The 13,643-nt window shown below is 35.8% G+C and overlaps 1 protein-coding gene across 1 annotated transcript; it reads right to left on the minus strand.

Moving 5' to 3' along the window:
- Positions 1-11,627: 11,627 nt before the first annotated feature.
- Positions 11,628-13,271, minus strand: LOC117703749 (olfactory receptor 4A5-like). Its single transcript, XM_034495573.2, has one exon. It carries the CDS (start codon positions 12,863-12,865, stop codon positions 11,921-11,923), a length of 945 nt encoding a protein of 314 aa, XP_034351464.2. The 5' UTR covers positions 12,866-13,271; the 3' UTR covers positions 11,628-11,920.
- Positions 13,272-13,643: the final 372 nt, after the last annotated feature.

Below are 13,643 nucleotides of genomic sequence, written 5' to 3' on the forward strand. Positions count from 1 at the left end.
GGTAACTCAAACCAGGTAACTGGGTTTCACAGCCAATACTCCAGCCTACTCTGGTCACTGATATGAGGAAGAAGAATCCCAAGTCAATAACAGAGACAAGTTCTTAAACAAGATCATAGAAAAATATTCCCCAACATAAGGAAAGATACAGAGTGCCAAGACGCAGAGAGAAGACCAAAGAGCCAAGACCAGAAAAGAAAATGCTCACATCATATATGAAGAGCTTTGGGGACAGCCTTGTAGGAATTTGACAGGAATTTGACATTGGGCTAGGACAAGAAGTAGGCTCAAGATCTTGATCATAAGTCCCTAAATACCATAGGACTTTGTTTATTGCCTTGTTTGTTCTTTAACTATTTGTTATTGCATTGTTTGTTCCTTGACATAGAACTGACCTTATTCTTTGCATGTATACTTAGAATGGTATAAACACAAACTGGAAAAAACCCACTTCAGCCTCAGTATTGGCTAGAGTCATGTTACAGTGTTGTCTAATATCTTTTTCTTTCCAATTCTTGTTCCCTCTTGAGACTCTATTGACTGATTGAACTGGCTTGGTCAGATGATGCCTCAATGTTGGAGCTCAAGTGCAAAGGGTACAGTTAAGGACACCATGGGAAAGGATGCATGAGCAAAGGAAAATATGGGCCAGTTGTGAATAAACCCTGTAAAAGGGGACAAGATAATGGTAGAATGCTTTTTTGTGTATGTGTTTAGAGTTATGCTAAGATCAAGAGGTGCAAAGATAATTCTCATAGATGCTTTTAGTCTTTGGACCTTGACTAGAGATAGTTTAGACCCTGGACATGAGAGAGAGAATGATTTCAGAAAATCAGTCCTCTCCCTGTCTGGGATGCTTGGTGAAAGAGAAGGAAAATGAACATAAGCTGTTCCAGAGCTCTTCTAGGAAGAGAAGAAGGTCAAGAGACATCCTGCTCCCTCTCTGGCTCCCTGGGGGATGCTTAGTTCTGGTTGTGTCCCTTAGGTAGAATATCTGTGTCCCTATGGCACATCTAATTCTCTTCCCTGTCTATAGTCTGTTCTTAGTGCACCAATCTGTCCATGTCTGTCAGTTTATGTCTGTGGTTTTGTTTCATTGCTTGATTGTTGCTCTGTGTTTCATGTTCAAAAGAAAAAAATGATTAAAATTTTACCTGTTGGTTGTTCATCCCTTGTTTATATATATATATATATATATATAACATGAGTGCTCTATCTGCATGTATACATGCATGCCAAAAGAGGGCATCAGATCCTATTACAGATGGTTATGAGCCACCATGTGGTTGCCGAGAATAAAACTCAGGACCTCTGGAAGACCAGACGATGCTCTTAACCACTGAGCCATCTCTCCAGCCACCCCCCCCCCAATTTAGTCTTAACTCATTAACGAAAGGCAGTCTCAATTAACACAATGAAATCTGATAAACTGCTTTTGGATACCTGCATCTGTAGCTAGGAGTCTAGCACAGCTGGAGAAGCCATATTATTCTTAGGTTAGGTCTTTTTAGTTTGTCCCAGATTTCCTAGATGTTTTGTATCAAGATTATTTTTAGCTTTATAGCTAAGATTAAAAAAAAAACTCAAGAGATAGCATATGCTGACCAGGATATAGAGCCAGGAGAACACATCTTCCTTGCTGAAGGGAGTACAAGCTTATACAACCACTTTGGATATCAATTTGGTATTTTCTCTGAGAACTGGGAATAGTTCTAACTCAAGACCCAGCTATATCACTTTTAGGCATATACCCAAAAGATGCTCCAACATCCCATAAAGATACTTGCTCAACTATGTTCATAGCAGTTTTATTCATAATAGCCAGAAACTGGAAACAACCTAGGTGTCCCTCAACTGAAGAATAGATATAAAATAATGTGGCACATCTATATAATAAAATACTATTCAGCTATAAAAAAAGACATTATGAATTTTGCAGACAAATGGATAGACTTGATGATATCATCCTGAGTAAGGTAATCCAGTCCCCAAAGGACATACATGGTATTTATTCATTTATAAGTAGATAGTAGTCATAAGGTACAGGTACCATGATACATTCCACAGACCCAAAGAATCTAAACAAGAGGGAAGGCTCAAGTGAGGAAGCTTGATTCTCAGTTAGAAGGGGAGTGAAATAGTTATAAAAGGCACATGGAGAAAGGGAACTTGGAAAGATTGGGGAGGGTAATGGAGGGTTCAGGATCCGGTATGGCAAATCACAGGAAAGATAGCTAGATGGCCATAAAAATGACTGAAAATCTGCAGTTGACAGGGATGAGGAGGTGGGGGATATCTCCAGTACAAGACAGAAATCTGAGATAAGGAAGGCACCAAAAATCAATGGGAGTGACCTTCGCTGTAACTCACTACATTTGAGATATGGAACATGAAGAGGCCATCTCATGTAGCCAGGCAGTATCCCCACTGGAGCAATAATGACACCAACTTACCCACAAAATCTTGAACTCCGAATTTATCCTGTCTACAAGAAATGCAAGCAGAGACTGAGGGAACGACCAACCACTAACTGACCCAACTTGAAACTCATCCTATGGGCAAGCATCAATCCCTAACATCATTAATGATGCTCTGTTATGCTTGCAGACAAGAGCATATTGCCCTATGGGAGACTCCACCCAGCAGCTGACTCAGACTGATATAGACATCCCCAGCCAAAAACAGTGGATGGAGCTTGAGGACTCTTCTGGAAGAATAGAAGAAAGGATTGAGGCTCCTGAAAGTGATAGGACTCCATAGGAAGACCAACAGAGCTAACTAACCTGGTCCCTTGGGGCTCTGAGAATCTGAACCACCAACCAAAGAACATACACAGACTGTACCAAGGCCTCCCCACTCAGATGTAGCAGAAGTGCAGCTTGGTCTTCCTGTGGATCTGAACATCTGGAAAGGAGGCTATCCCAACAACTGTTGCCTGTACCTGAGATATGTTCTACTAGCTGGGCTACTGTGTCTGGCCTCAGTAGGAAAGGAAGTTCCTGGCCTCTCAGGGGCTTGAAGTACCAGCATAGTGGGGATACCCAGAGGGGCCCCAAGCCCCTTCAGAGGTAAAACAAATGGGTCAGTGGGGGGACGGAGAAAGGATTGTGGGAAGAAGTGACCTTGAGGGAGCATTTAGTGGGATGTAAAGTGACTAAGAAAAAAATAAATTTAATTTTTTTAAATGTAGACTAAACAAGCCAGTAAGTAGTACTCCACCATGGCCTCTGCATCATCACTTTTATAGAAATTTTAATCCAGGAAAAAGGTTACTATGGTTGGAATATAGTTACATCCCCAGTATATATCTTTACTCCCAAACAATAATTGCCAGTCTTGAAACTTCAAACATTCCTACTGTATAACAATTTTCATCCAGCTCTGTTTCTTATTTCTTATACATCCTATTACCTACCATTATTTATAAATGTTGGATTTTATTAGAAAAAATCTTCTAGAAGCCACTATAACTGTTGACCTAATATGATAAAAACACATCAATTGAGCTACAAAATACATAATTTGTATAAACCAGACTGTAATTTATCAAAGATTTGATCCTATAAGAATTGAAGAAAAATATGATTGTTTCAAATTAAATTACTGCCAACAGTTCTCTAGAAATTGATAATATAATACTAACATCTTGGATAAAAAGATGTAAGTCTTACAGTATACTGTACATCAATGGAATGGTTTCCAGCTATAATAAAAGATGAAATGAACCATTTACAGAAAAAATGATACAACTGTAAATACAATATAAAATGAATTAAATAAGTCTCAGAACATCAAATGATATGGGTTTTTTTTGTTTAGCTTTTGCCTGTGAACTTTTATTAGATACATGAAATCATCTGTGCAGAAAACATAAAAGTAGAGGTAAATTGTCCATGGAAAAAAATAAGACATAATGAAGAAGAGGTGTGAAACAGTGAAACATAACTGAGAACTGGGGCATTCACTCAAAATATCTGATATCATATATCAGAAAATACATATAAAAATCAGATATTATCCTCCATATATTTGTAAATAAACAATAACAAACTAAGTAATCTGGGGATAATTGATCAAATACTTCTCTAAAAATTTCTCTGTGCATACACACTAGCACGTCTACTGTAATTTTAACATCTATGGAGCCCATATGTTGACATCAGAAAACATAATAGGTATTTATTTCTTTATAACATGAGCATTTGTAATGATTGATTTGATATTTTATAATTTCAAATTGATAAACCAAATCAGTAATATATATATATATATATTGCATTGCAGTACATCATAGGAATATTTAGCTAGTATTTTTCCATAGGCCTCACAAACTCACAACTTGGATATTAGTCTTGTTATAGAAAATCTAAGATTCTTTTACTGGGTTGATTGCAAATTCTTTGTACATACATATGATGTCAAAAAGACAGGATAACTTACAAATGTTCAGCAAATAATAAAAGAGTACTGACTGTATGAAGCAAACATATTTCCATATGAATCCCCTTTATCTCTTTCAGAGAAGTCTAAGAGTAACAAAATGAATACCAAAATATCTACTGAAAAACTTATATACAATATTAAAACTTGCTTAAGCAGAAGTTGCATATCATTACCTAACATTTATAAATAATCTTCTGAGCCATCAATATTTTATACAATATGCACCAAAAAACTAATGCAATAAAAATATTCAAGAAATTGTTACTTTTATCATAATATTCTCTAATTACATACATTTTTTTCCAAAGATATCAAAAAATTGCATTGTTTCCAACATATACATTTAGTTACTATCTTTAAAAATATAATATATAGTAACAACTATTTCTTAAGGCTCTTTGAAAAGTTCATATGTAAAACAACTACTGTATTATGAACTAACCTTCCAAAAATATACATATATAAAAGACTTTTAATAGAATTATCTTATAATGAGGGGTGATACTTCAACTGGACACCACATGCTAGTGTGTACTACCCACATTACTAGGAAAAGATTTGTTCCTTTAGAGTGGTTGCCTAATGGTGTCCCACACACTCCAAAATTAGACTATAAGGTAGTTGACATTTTGTTACCAAAACCTCATAACTCATCCATAAGACCTTATTGCTGAAAATAACATCAACTTGGGTCATTCAACATGTAGAAACTAAGCTGTTATTGACCTAGTTAGCACTTACAGTGATAGAGGGTCCCATTCATGCTACTTAAGAAGTAAAGTAAACATTAATATCACTCAACTGTGAAATGTACAAGCTAAAATGATGACTAGCCTGAAACAATATGCCCACTGATACAATGGTGGCAATAATATTAGGAAAGTAACCAACTGAAGTAGAAGTTTCTGATTTCTTTAAAAACTCAGTTCTGTCACTTGATATTTTTCTGGAAGCTGATAGTAAGAGGGTATGTGATGTTTTACTGAAAACAGACACTTGAGAGGGTACATGATATTTAAAAAACAGAAATATAACCCTATAGACAGTGAAGGTTCACCCTTGTATTAGAAAACCTGTAACACCATGCAATGCTTCACTGGTCTTTCTAGCTATGCAACAGTTCACTATTTTTTGCTGGTCTTCATTGGTCTTCATTTTGTAGAGAGAAATGCATCACAGAACTTCTCGTGGTATTTTAGCTAATTCTGTCCACTTCCACCACTACTGATTCATATTTGATATTCACTATTAAACTGAAATGCTGGTATCCTGACAACAATCACCTTTTTCAATTAACATTCTTTTTCATCTGCCTCTGGTTGGTGGGCTAAAAGAAAGGTTGAAACATTCAAGAACCCTAAGTAAAGTAGGTTTAGAAAAATCTAAGCCTACAACCAACAACTTTTGGATTGGATCAAAGTTATATTCAATAAGATGGGATCCATATTTGGCAATGTTAACATGACCAAAGGCAAGACAGGCCCTAGTGTAAAACCTAAGTAGTATTATTCTGATAATAAGCCTAATATTTCAATAATTCCCAATAAATTTTTGTTAAACATAGATAAGTGCATCTTTCAACATTCTACAGAGAAGATTCTTCTTGCAGGAAAGGACAGTTAACACAGATAACTGAAACTGTCAACTTGCAAGGAATTAGGCTTGGGAGTGGTCATGCTCAAATAGTATGTATATATCACATCCCTCCATACAAGGTTCAGGGACGTCATGGATAATGGGGCAGAAATATTGTAAGAGCCAGAGGTCGTGGATAACTTTAAGAAACCAGTATTTTCTAGAGCCAAATTTGTGGTCATACATATGAATATGCAGGTATTTTGAGAACATGCACAAGATCTGCAAGTTCAAGCCATATAAAATCTCAATGTGGAGAAGGGGTAGGAACAAAATATCACCATTAGCTGAGAAATTACTGGTATTTAATAACTCCTAGGAGAAAAAGAATCAGTTTTCACTAATGATGTGAACCCTAGTAAATGGACAAACTGGAGAACTAGTCTCATTCCCAAGACTAGCTGGGAAACACAAACTGGACTACATGCTTTTAGGGAGAAAAGCAGAAAACTTGAAGGTAGGTGGGTAAGAAGTCAAGGGTGGATATGAGAGGAGCTTGGGAAGGATGGTAAATAGGATAAAAGTCCTTTATATGAGAATCTCAAAAATATAAAATGTGTGTGTGTGTGTGTGTGTGTGTGTGTACACTTACTAAAGATCTCTATATTCAAACAGGTTTTAACTGGCTAGTCATTTTATGAGACTGAATACTATTCCATTACATATATATATATATATATATATATATATATATATATATATATAGTTTATAATGTTTTTTATTTCTTTCTCTTATTATTTGAGCAAGAGTTTAAAATACTTTATTAAAAAGGAATCTACACAACTGCTTCATTCCCGATCTTACTATGGATGTTTTGTTTTTCTGCATTGCACATGATTAATTGTACATTTAAAATACACAGCCTTTGCAATGTTGAAATGCAGTCTCTACATGTCTAGCATCTCAAGAATTTTTAGTGAAAATCAATGTTAGATTTTATCAATTTTATTTCTGAATCTCCTTAAATAGTCATGTGCTTTCTGCCTTGAGGCAGAAAATTTTATGTGATGAATTGCATACTGATTTGCAAATACAGTCCCTTCCCTGTTGCAGAATTAATTCAACTTTATCATATTAGACAATCTTTTGGTTTTTTTAATTTTTAGTTTCATTTTGCCTTTCTTCTATCCCTCCAACCCTTCCTTAAACCCTTTATACTATTTCCTCACAAATATTCAGCCTTTTCCCCTAAATTGATAGTGTTACATTATATATATGGTGTTGCATTTACGTATATTTTTAAGGGGTAAAAAATGTGGATTGGATAATAAAGTAGGCATTCATCCCTAGGAAAGACTAATTTTCCTACTCTCAGCATGTCTTAGTTGTATATAGTTTTTGTTTAAGGGAGGATTCATGTTATAATGTCTATGAGCATTAAATCAGGTCACGTTTAAGTAGCCATATTGTTGAGGTAATGTGAGTGAAGCCTTGTGCCAATTCTAAAAGACAAAATGTCACAGCATACATTTTTATCCTCTGGTTTTTATAATATACCACCCCTTCTTCAGATATGATCCCTGAGCCTTATGTACAGCAGTGATGTATTGTAGATTTTCCATTGGGGCCAGGTGCCTTGTAGCCAGTTATTCTATTTTGACCAGTTATGGCTCTGTAATGATCATCTGTAGTATTCTGTAATGAGCACTGTCTGTTACAAAAAGAAGTAGATAAAGGGTGAAAGCTATACTTATCTTTGAATATAAATAAAATTATTTATAATACAATTAGGAATTATTCTGGGTTAGTAAAGAGGTGGGAAACAGTTCTTTGTTAAAGTCCTTGACTTCACTATCTCCAGATAAGGTTTCCAGAACTAGAAATTATTCCCTCCTATTGATAGCTTTTGGTTACTGCCAAGTTAGTAGCACAACTACTGTACATTTAAGGATATATTGCCATTGTGGTCATTGTTGTAGTTCAGAAGCATCATATCTAGGAAAGAATATAAGCTGTTTCTCTCCATTTGCAGCTTGTAGCACCTTCCAATATTATGAACACTAGTCTTCAGTAAGGAAGACCGCAAGTCACATACAGATTAGATCCTCAGAGTCTTAGTATAAAGAATGTGATGTCTTCAAAGAAATTTTAGCTACAATTCTTATTGTTGTCTGTCACAAATTGACATCATGGGTCTTGTTTCTTGCAACAATCTAAAGGCCTGTTTATTAGGTTGTTTAAAAGTATATCATATATCCATGTGTGTTCCCAGAAGACGTGATAAAATATGTCTGTTGTTTAGAAGCAGGAAGAGTACCAAGCTACTATAACAAACACATCTCAACATTAATACTATCCTGAGTCTTTCAAAGTGTCTAAGTATACAAATACCTAAGATATAAGGAATATTGAACTATAGTGTCACAAATTACTTAAAAAGTGGTTGGAAATTTTCACAATCTGTAAAAAAATGTTCATACAAAATCAAAATACTATTCTTGTACAAATATGCAAAAATTCAATCTAATAAACAGAAAATAGCTTGCACAGCACTTCATCTTAATGACATAAAGAAATACAAAATGAGCAACACTGAAATTATGGGATTGTTTATCTTTTTAGCCAATTACATTGACGCCCTCAAAAGGCCTTCATCAAGTTGGTAAATTAGCACTCATGTGCCTCACAAAGAAACCAGGTTCCCAACTCTTCAAAACCATGATTTTAGTTCTCAAAAACACTGTTATAAATGTTTCCTGTGAGTGAAAGCCCAAGTCTTCAGTCTTTGGGTCCTTTGAGCAGATTCTCCCTGAGGCTAGTTTCTTCCTCTTTTAAAACATAAGTCTCTGTGTGGAAGATGACAGGACATTGGAGACTCTCCACACACTTCCTGAAACAATGAACTCAACAAAAGCATGATACTGCAAAAACTAAATACAAAATGAAGCAAACTGCAACTTTGGAAGACCTGAGCTTTCACAAACATCTTCAGCCAAAGAATTAGGAATGTATTTCTTCTGGTTCTATTTGCAACACAGCCTATTATCTTGTTTCGCATCATTGTTAATTTTTATAGATACCTCTGTTAGAATATTTGGAATAAGTTAAAAAAAAAAGTAATTTTATATAGATTTCTTCCCTTAAATAACCCCTAGAGACAAAATATTGGATCTGGTCAAGAATGAATAGCTGACTGCCAGATTAATTTGAAAATCTTAAAATGTGAAAAGAAAGTTTCCAAAATGTAATATTAGAAAACTGAGATTAGAAGTCAAATGGACTCTCCCTTGTTATCTTTCTACATACAGTTTGATTTGGTTTGTACTGTTCATTTTCTTTTCCCCAATCTCTTCATAATATTTCATTTTTATTCATTTTATTTTCCCATTTCTCCAAAAATATACTTGGGCCTGGTTTGGACTCTTCTGAAATATGGGTATTCCATGTTACCTAATAGCTTATCTGTACCTCTCCCACTTCAGACTGTTTAGGCAAAATTCTCTTCCTTTGAACATTTTACAGCTTCACAGTTACCTATTCTGTTTCCCACTGTCTTCTTTCTCTTTATCATCATAATATTAATAACTATCCTTGCTTTGTTTTTCTTCTGTTTTATCCTTTCATATTCATGATAGCTAATATATTAATATACAAATGAAAATCTGTACTCTCCCCTCCATGAGCAGGACTGAGAGACCTTGGTTGCCACAAGCAAGGTCAAGTGGAGTTACCCACCTTGGCTGCCCGGAACACAGCAGAACTGCCCCTGGGCTTGCCTTGAGACATCTCCGGCCGTGACCTGGAACTGACTATGGATTATCCCACCCATCTGAAACCAGGAGGGGTTGTGGGTTGGGTCTTCCCCTTTAAATTGAGAGCTGAACATTAAAGCTTTGGGCCTTGATCAGAGAACTTTGTCTTGGCCTCATCTCTTCTCGCCCTCCTTCCCCCTTCATTCCCAGCCCCCCTTTCAGGTGAATCCAGTTGACTTGTGGCCGCGGGCGGCTACAAAAATCACTTTCCATTTGAACAAAGAGCTGTAGAAACACATTTGTTAGCAACTCATGAAACATTCTCTAAAATATTGCATATGTCAGTTCACAAAGCAAATATTTTAAAAATTGAAATATTTTATTGTATTTTTATATAATCACTATAAAATTAAATTTGTAAACTCGAGGAAAGTATATAACACATCACAGAGTAATAAATAGGTCACTATAGCAATCAAGAGGAAAATTCAATGAGTCTAAGAATTGAATGAAAGTACAATACACAAAAAAGCCGTATATTACACTAAAAGCAATCTGAAGAAGGAAGGTTAAAGTTCTCAGAACCAACATCAAAATATCAGATACAACTCAATGGTGTTTAAAATAGTTTTATTAATACAAGAATAAGAAAATAAACATTCTGATTTAAAATGAATTTAAAACTGGATTATGCAAGTTCATCAAAAAATACTATACAAGATTACACATATATAAAGACATCTTTACCACTATATGATACACTCTCTCTTAGGATTTCTACTAGAACTTGGGCTATCTTTTCACGAAGGGCTTTTTATCTTCCCTCATAGCACCAACTCCCAGCATCTCAATGACCATTTCATAACTTCAAAACCTATACCTCCTGGGAAACGTTACATATCCTCAAGTGGAGCTGCCAACATGAAGAATGGCCAAGGTTCCTTTTAGGTCAGAGCTTCTATGTGCTGATCATGAGGAAATATTTCTGAGAAGATTTTGCCTAGTACGTTGGTCTCTTTTTAATCACATCTTATTCTTTTACCATATCTGACCAGCATAAATTGTTCCAACAAGGTAAAAGTTTCATGTGAGTTCTGGTGCCTTCCTAATCAGAGCCAATTCTTCAACTCTAACTGGCAAGAAGCACAGATTCTTAATTCAACTATAACATAATGTTGCATAGAGTCTTTGCTTCCTTCTGAAACTTCAAAAGCCAAGCCTCCATCATCAGCATTGCTCTCAACATTCTTATTTTTCAAGATCTCATAGATTATCCTACTGTACTCTGAGCACTCCAGAGCTTTTCCAAACACAAATTCAAATGCCAACACCCAATATTCCCCAGATATATTTCTGAGTCTATTACACTAATATTACATTTCTTAAATTATTTTGCCTTAATTAAATTTCTATTGCTGTGGTAAAATACCAAAACTAAAGCAACTTGATGAGTTACATATTTATTTCATCTTACAGTTGTAGTCTGTCATGAAGGGAAGTCAGAGTTCAAACCTGAAGCAAGAGTCTGGAGGCAGTGACATAAGTAAAAATAGTTCAGGAACTTTACTTAGTGGCTTTCTCTCTATTACTTAATAATTTTGATTTTTAAATACTACCTCCCAGGCATGGTATTTTTCATACTAAGCTGGGCACCCAGATGCATATATACTTCTAAACAAAATATGTAAATTGTAAATGTCAATAATTTTCTTGATAAATACTAAACATTATTTGAACTTTTATAAAATAATATTCATAAAAATTATAGGTTGTGTTCATCAACATAAATGTCCATAGTAAAACAAAACTCACAAACAAGATATCTTGTGATATATAAAAAATAATTAGTTCACAAAAATATAAAAACTAACCCATCAATTAAATTATACTACAAATACAATTTATCAGAAATTGGACAAAAAGCAAAAATATCTCATAGGATGAAAAAGTGGCATGATCAAAAGTGATGAAGATAGGATCAACTTCAGTAGCAGAGACAAAACCAGAAATGTAGTAAATATAAGGCGTGTATCCACTGCATACAAAATAACAAACCTCTCACAAAGTCAACTGTTTGTGCACATGTAAAACACTGAAGTCAAACTGCCAAAATTTAATATTGGATGTCATGTTATCAATACTAGCACATTCAGTGAGGAGAAACTCTGTTTATGTCTTTAGTGAACATTTTACTCCACAGCTTTGCCATACAATTTTTAATCTCCATGTTTCTCAAGGTATATATTAAAGGGTTCAACATGGGAGTAAAAATGGTATAAAAGACAGTAATATATTTATCAATTGGAAAGTTAGACACAGGTCTAACATACATGAAAATGCAAGGAACAAAAAACAGGACAACCACCATGATGTGGGAGCTGCAGGTGGACAGGGCCTTGCGCCTCCATTCCTGACTGTGAGTCTTAAGAGAGGTTAGAATGATTCCATAGGAAACAAGGAGAAGAATAAAGACCACTACAGACATTGCTCCATTATTGCCAACTACAGTGGGTCCAAGGAAGTAGGTGTCAGTGCATGCAAGTCCTAACAATGGGTACATGTCACAGCCAAAGTGGTCAATGACATTAGGTCCACAAAAAGGAAGTAAATACACAGAGATAACTTGAAGTAGGGCATGCGCAAATCCTCCAGCCCAGGACACCAACAAGAAGAGAATGCAAACCTGCCGATTCATTATGGTCAAATAGTGCAGTGGCTTACAGATAGCCACATATCGATCATAGGCCATCACCACCAAAATGAAGACCTCGGAACCACCAAATAAGTGCTCCACAAAAAGCTGAACCAGACAAGCTGTGAAAGAGATTGTCTTCTTATCACAAAGTAAATCTGTAAGCAACTTGGGCAAGATAGCAGTGGAATAAACAGCATCCATAAGTGAGAGGAAGGCAAGGAAGAAGTACATTGGGGAGCCCAAGGAGGGGCTGGCAATCACTGTCCCCACAATGAGCAGGTTGCCCACAATAGTCACAATGTAGATGAGTAAAAACATGACAAACAATGCTTTTTGCCCAGCAGGATCTTGAGTGAGACCAAGGAGGATAAACTCTGTAACATTGTTTTTCTGTCCCATTTACTCTCCAATAAGGTTTTTTTTTTTCAGTGATAACAGCTCAAGAAAACACGACTTGTCCTTGTGACCAAAACCTAGACTTCCATTCTGCCAGAAAATATATCTTCATCAACATCTTTGATTCAACCCCAGCATTTTTCAGAAACCATCTGTTTATTTTATCTTGAAGGATTTCCATAGTTCTGTCTAATAATTTCGTAGATATTAGAATTTCTTTCAGAACTCCAGCTTACTTATATACAGAAGTGCAAAAATATTGTTCTCATTCATACATTTAAAACTTATTATTAAAAGCACATTGTATACTAATGTTCTACCTGCTTGCCAGAAGAGGACATCACATAACATTATAGATAGTTGTGAGCCACTATGTGGTTGCTAAGGAAAGAACTCTGGACCTTTAGGAGAGCAGTAAATGCTCTTAAACTCTCATCCATCTCTCCAGGTCAAGTCTCCATGTGTTGTCCCCCAACAACTAGAGCAGCATCAGTTCCTAAAGCTCTTGCCAGACTGTGGAATGTGTTTGCCAACAATGCTTGCTTTGTCTGAACTCAGTGAGAAAGGATGTGCCTAACACTGCAGAGACTTGATGTGCCAGGCTGGGTGGCTACTCAGGGGGTCCTCTACCCTCTCACAGGAGAAGGGATGTGGGGAGGAGGGATGGGGCAGAAGACATGGAAACTGAGAGAATAATAGTGATGCTTCCTAGGTCCTGAATGGGGTAGGGATCAGGGACAGTGATTGTAATAAATAAATAAATACACATTGCATTACAAAA

Source organism: Arvicanthis niloticus, chromosome 2 (assembly GCF_011762505.2).
Source record: "Arvicanthis niloticus isolate mArvNil1 chromosome 2, mArvNil1.pat.X, whole genome shotgun sequence".
Classification (NCBI taxonomy): domain Eukaryota; kingdom Metazoa; phylum Chordata; class Mammalia; order Rodentia; family Muridae; genus Arvicanthis; species Arvicanthis niloticus.

Coding starts and splice junctions, on each gene's coding strand:
- LOC117703749 (XM_034495573.2), bottom strand. CDS start 12,865: ATGGGACAGAAAAACAATGTTACAGAGTTTATCCTCCTTGGTCTCACT.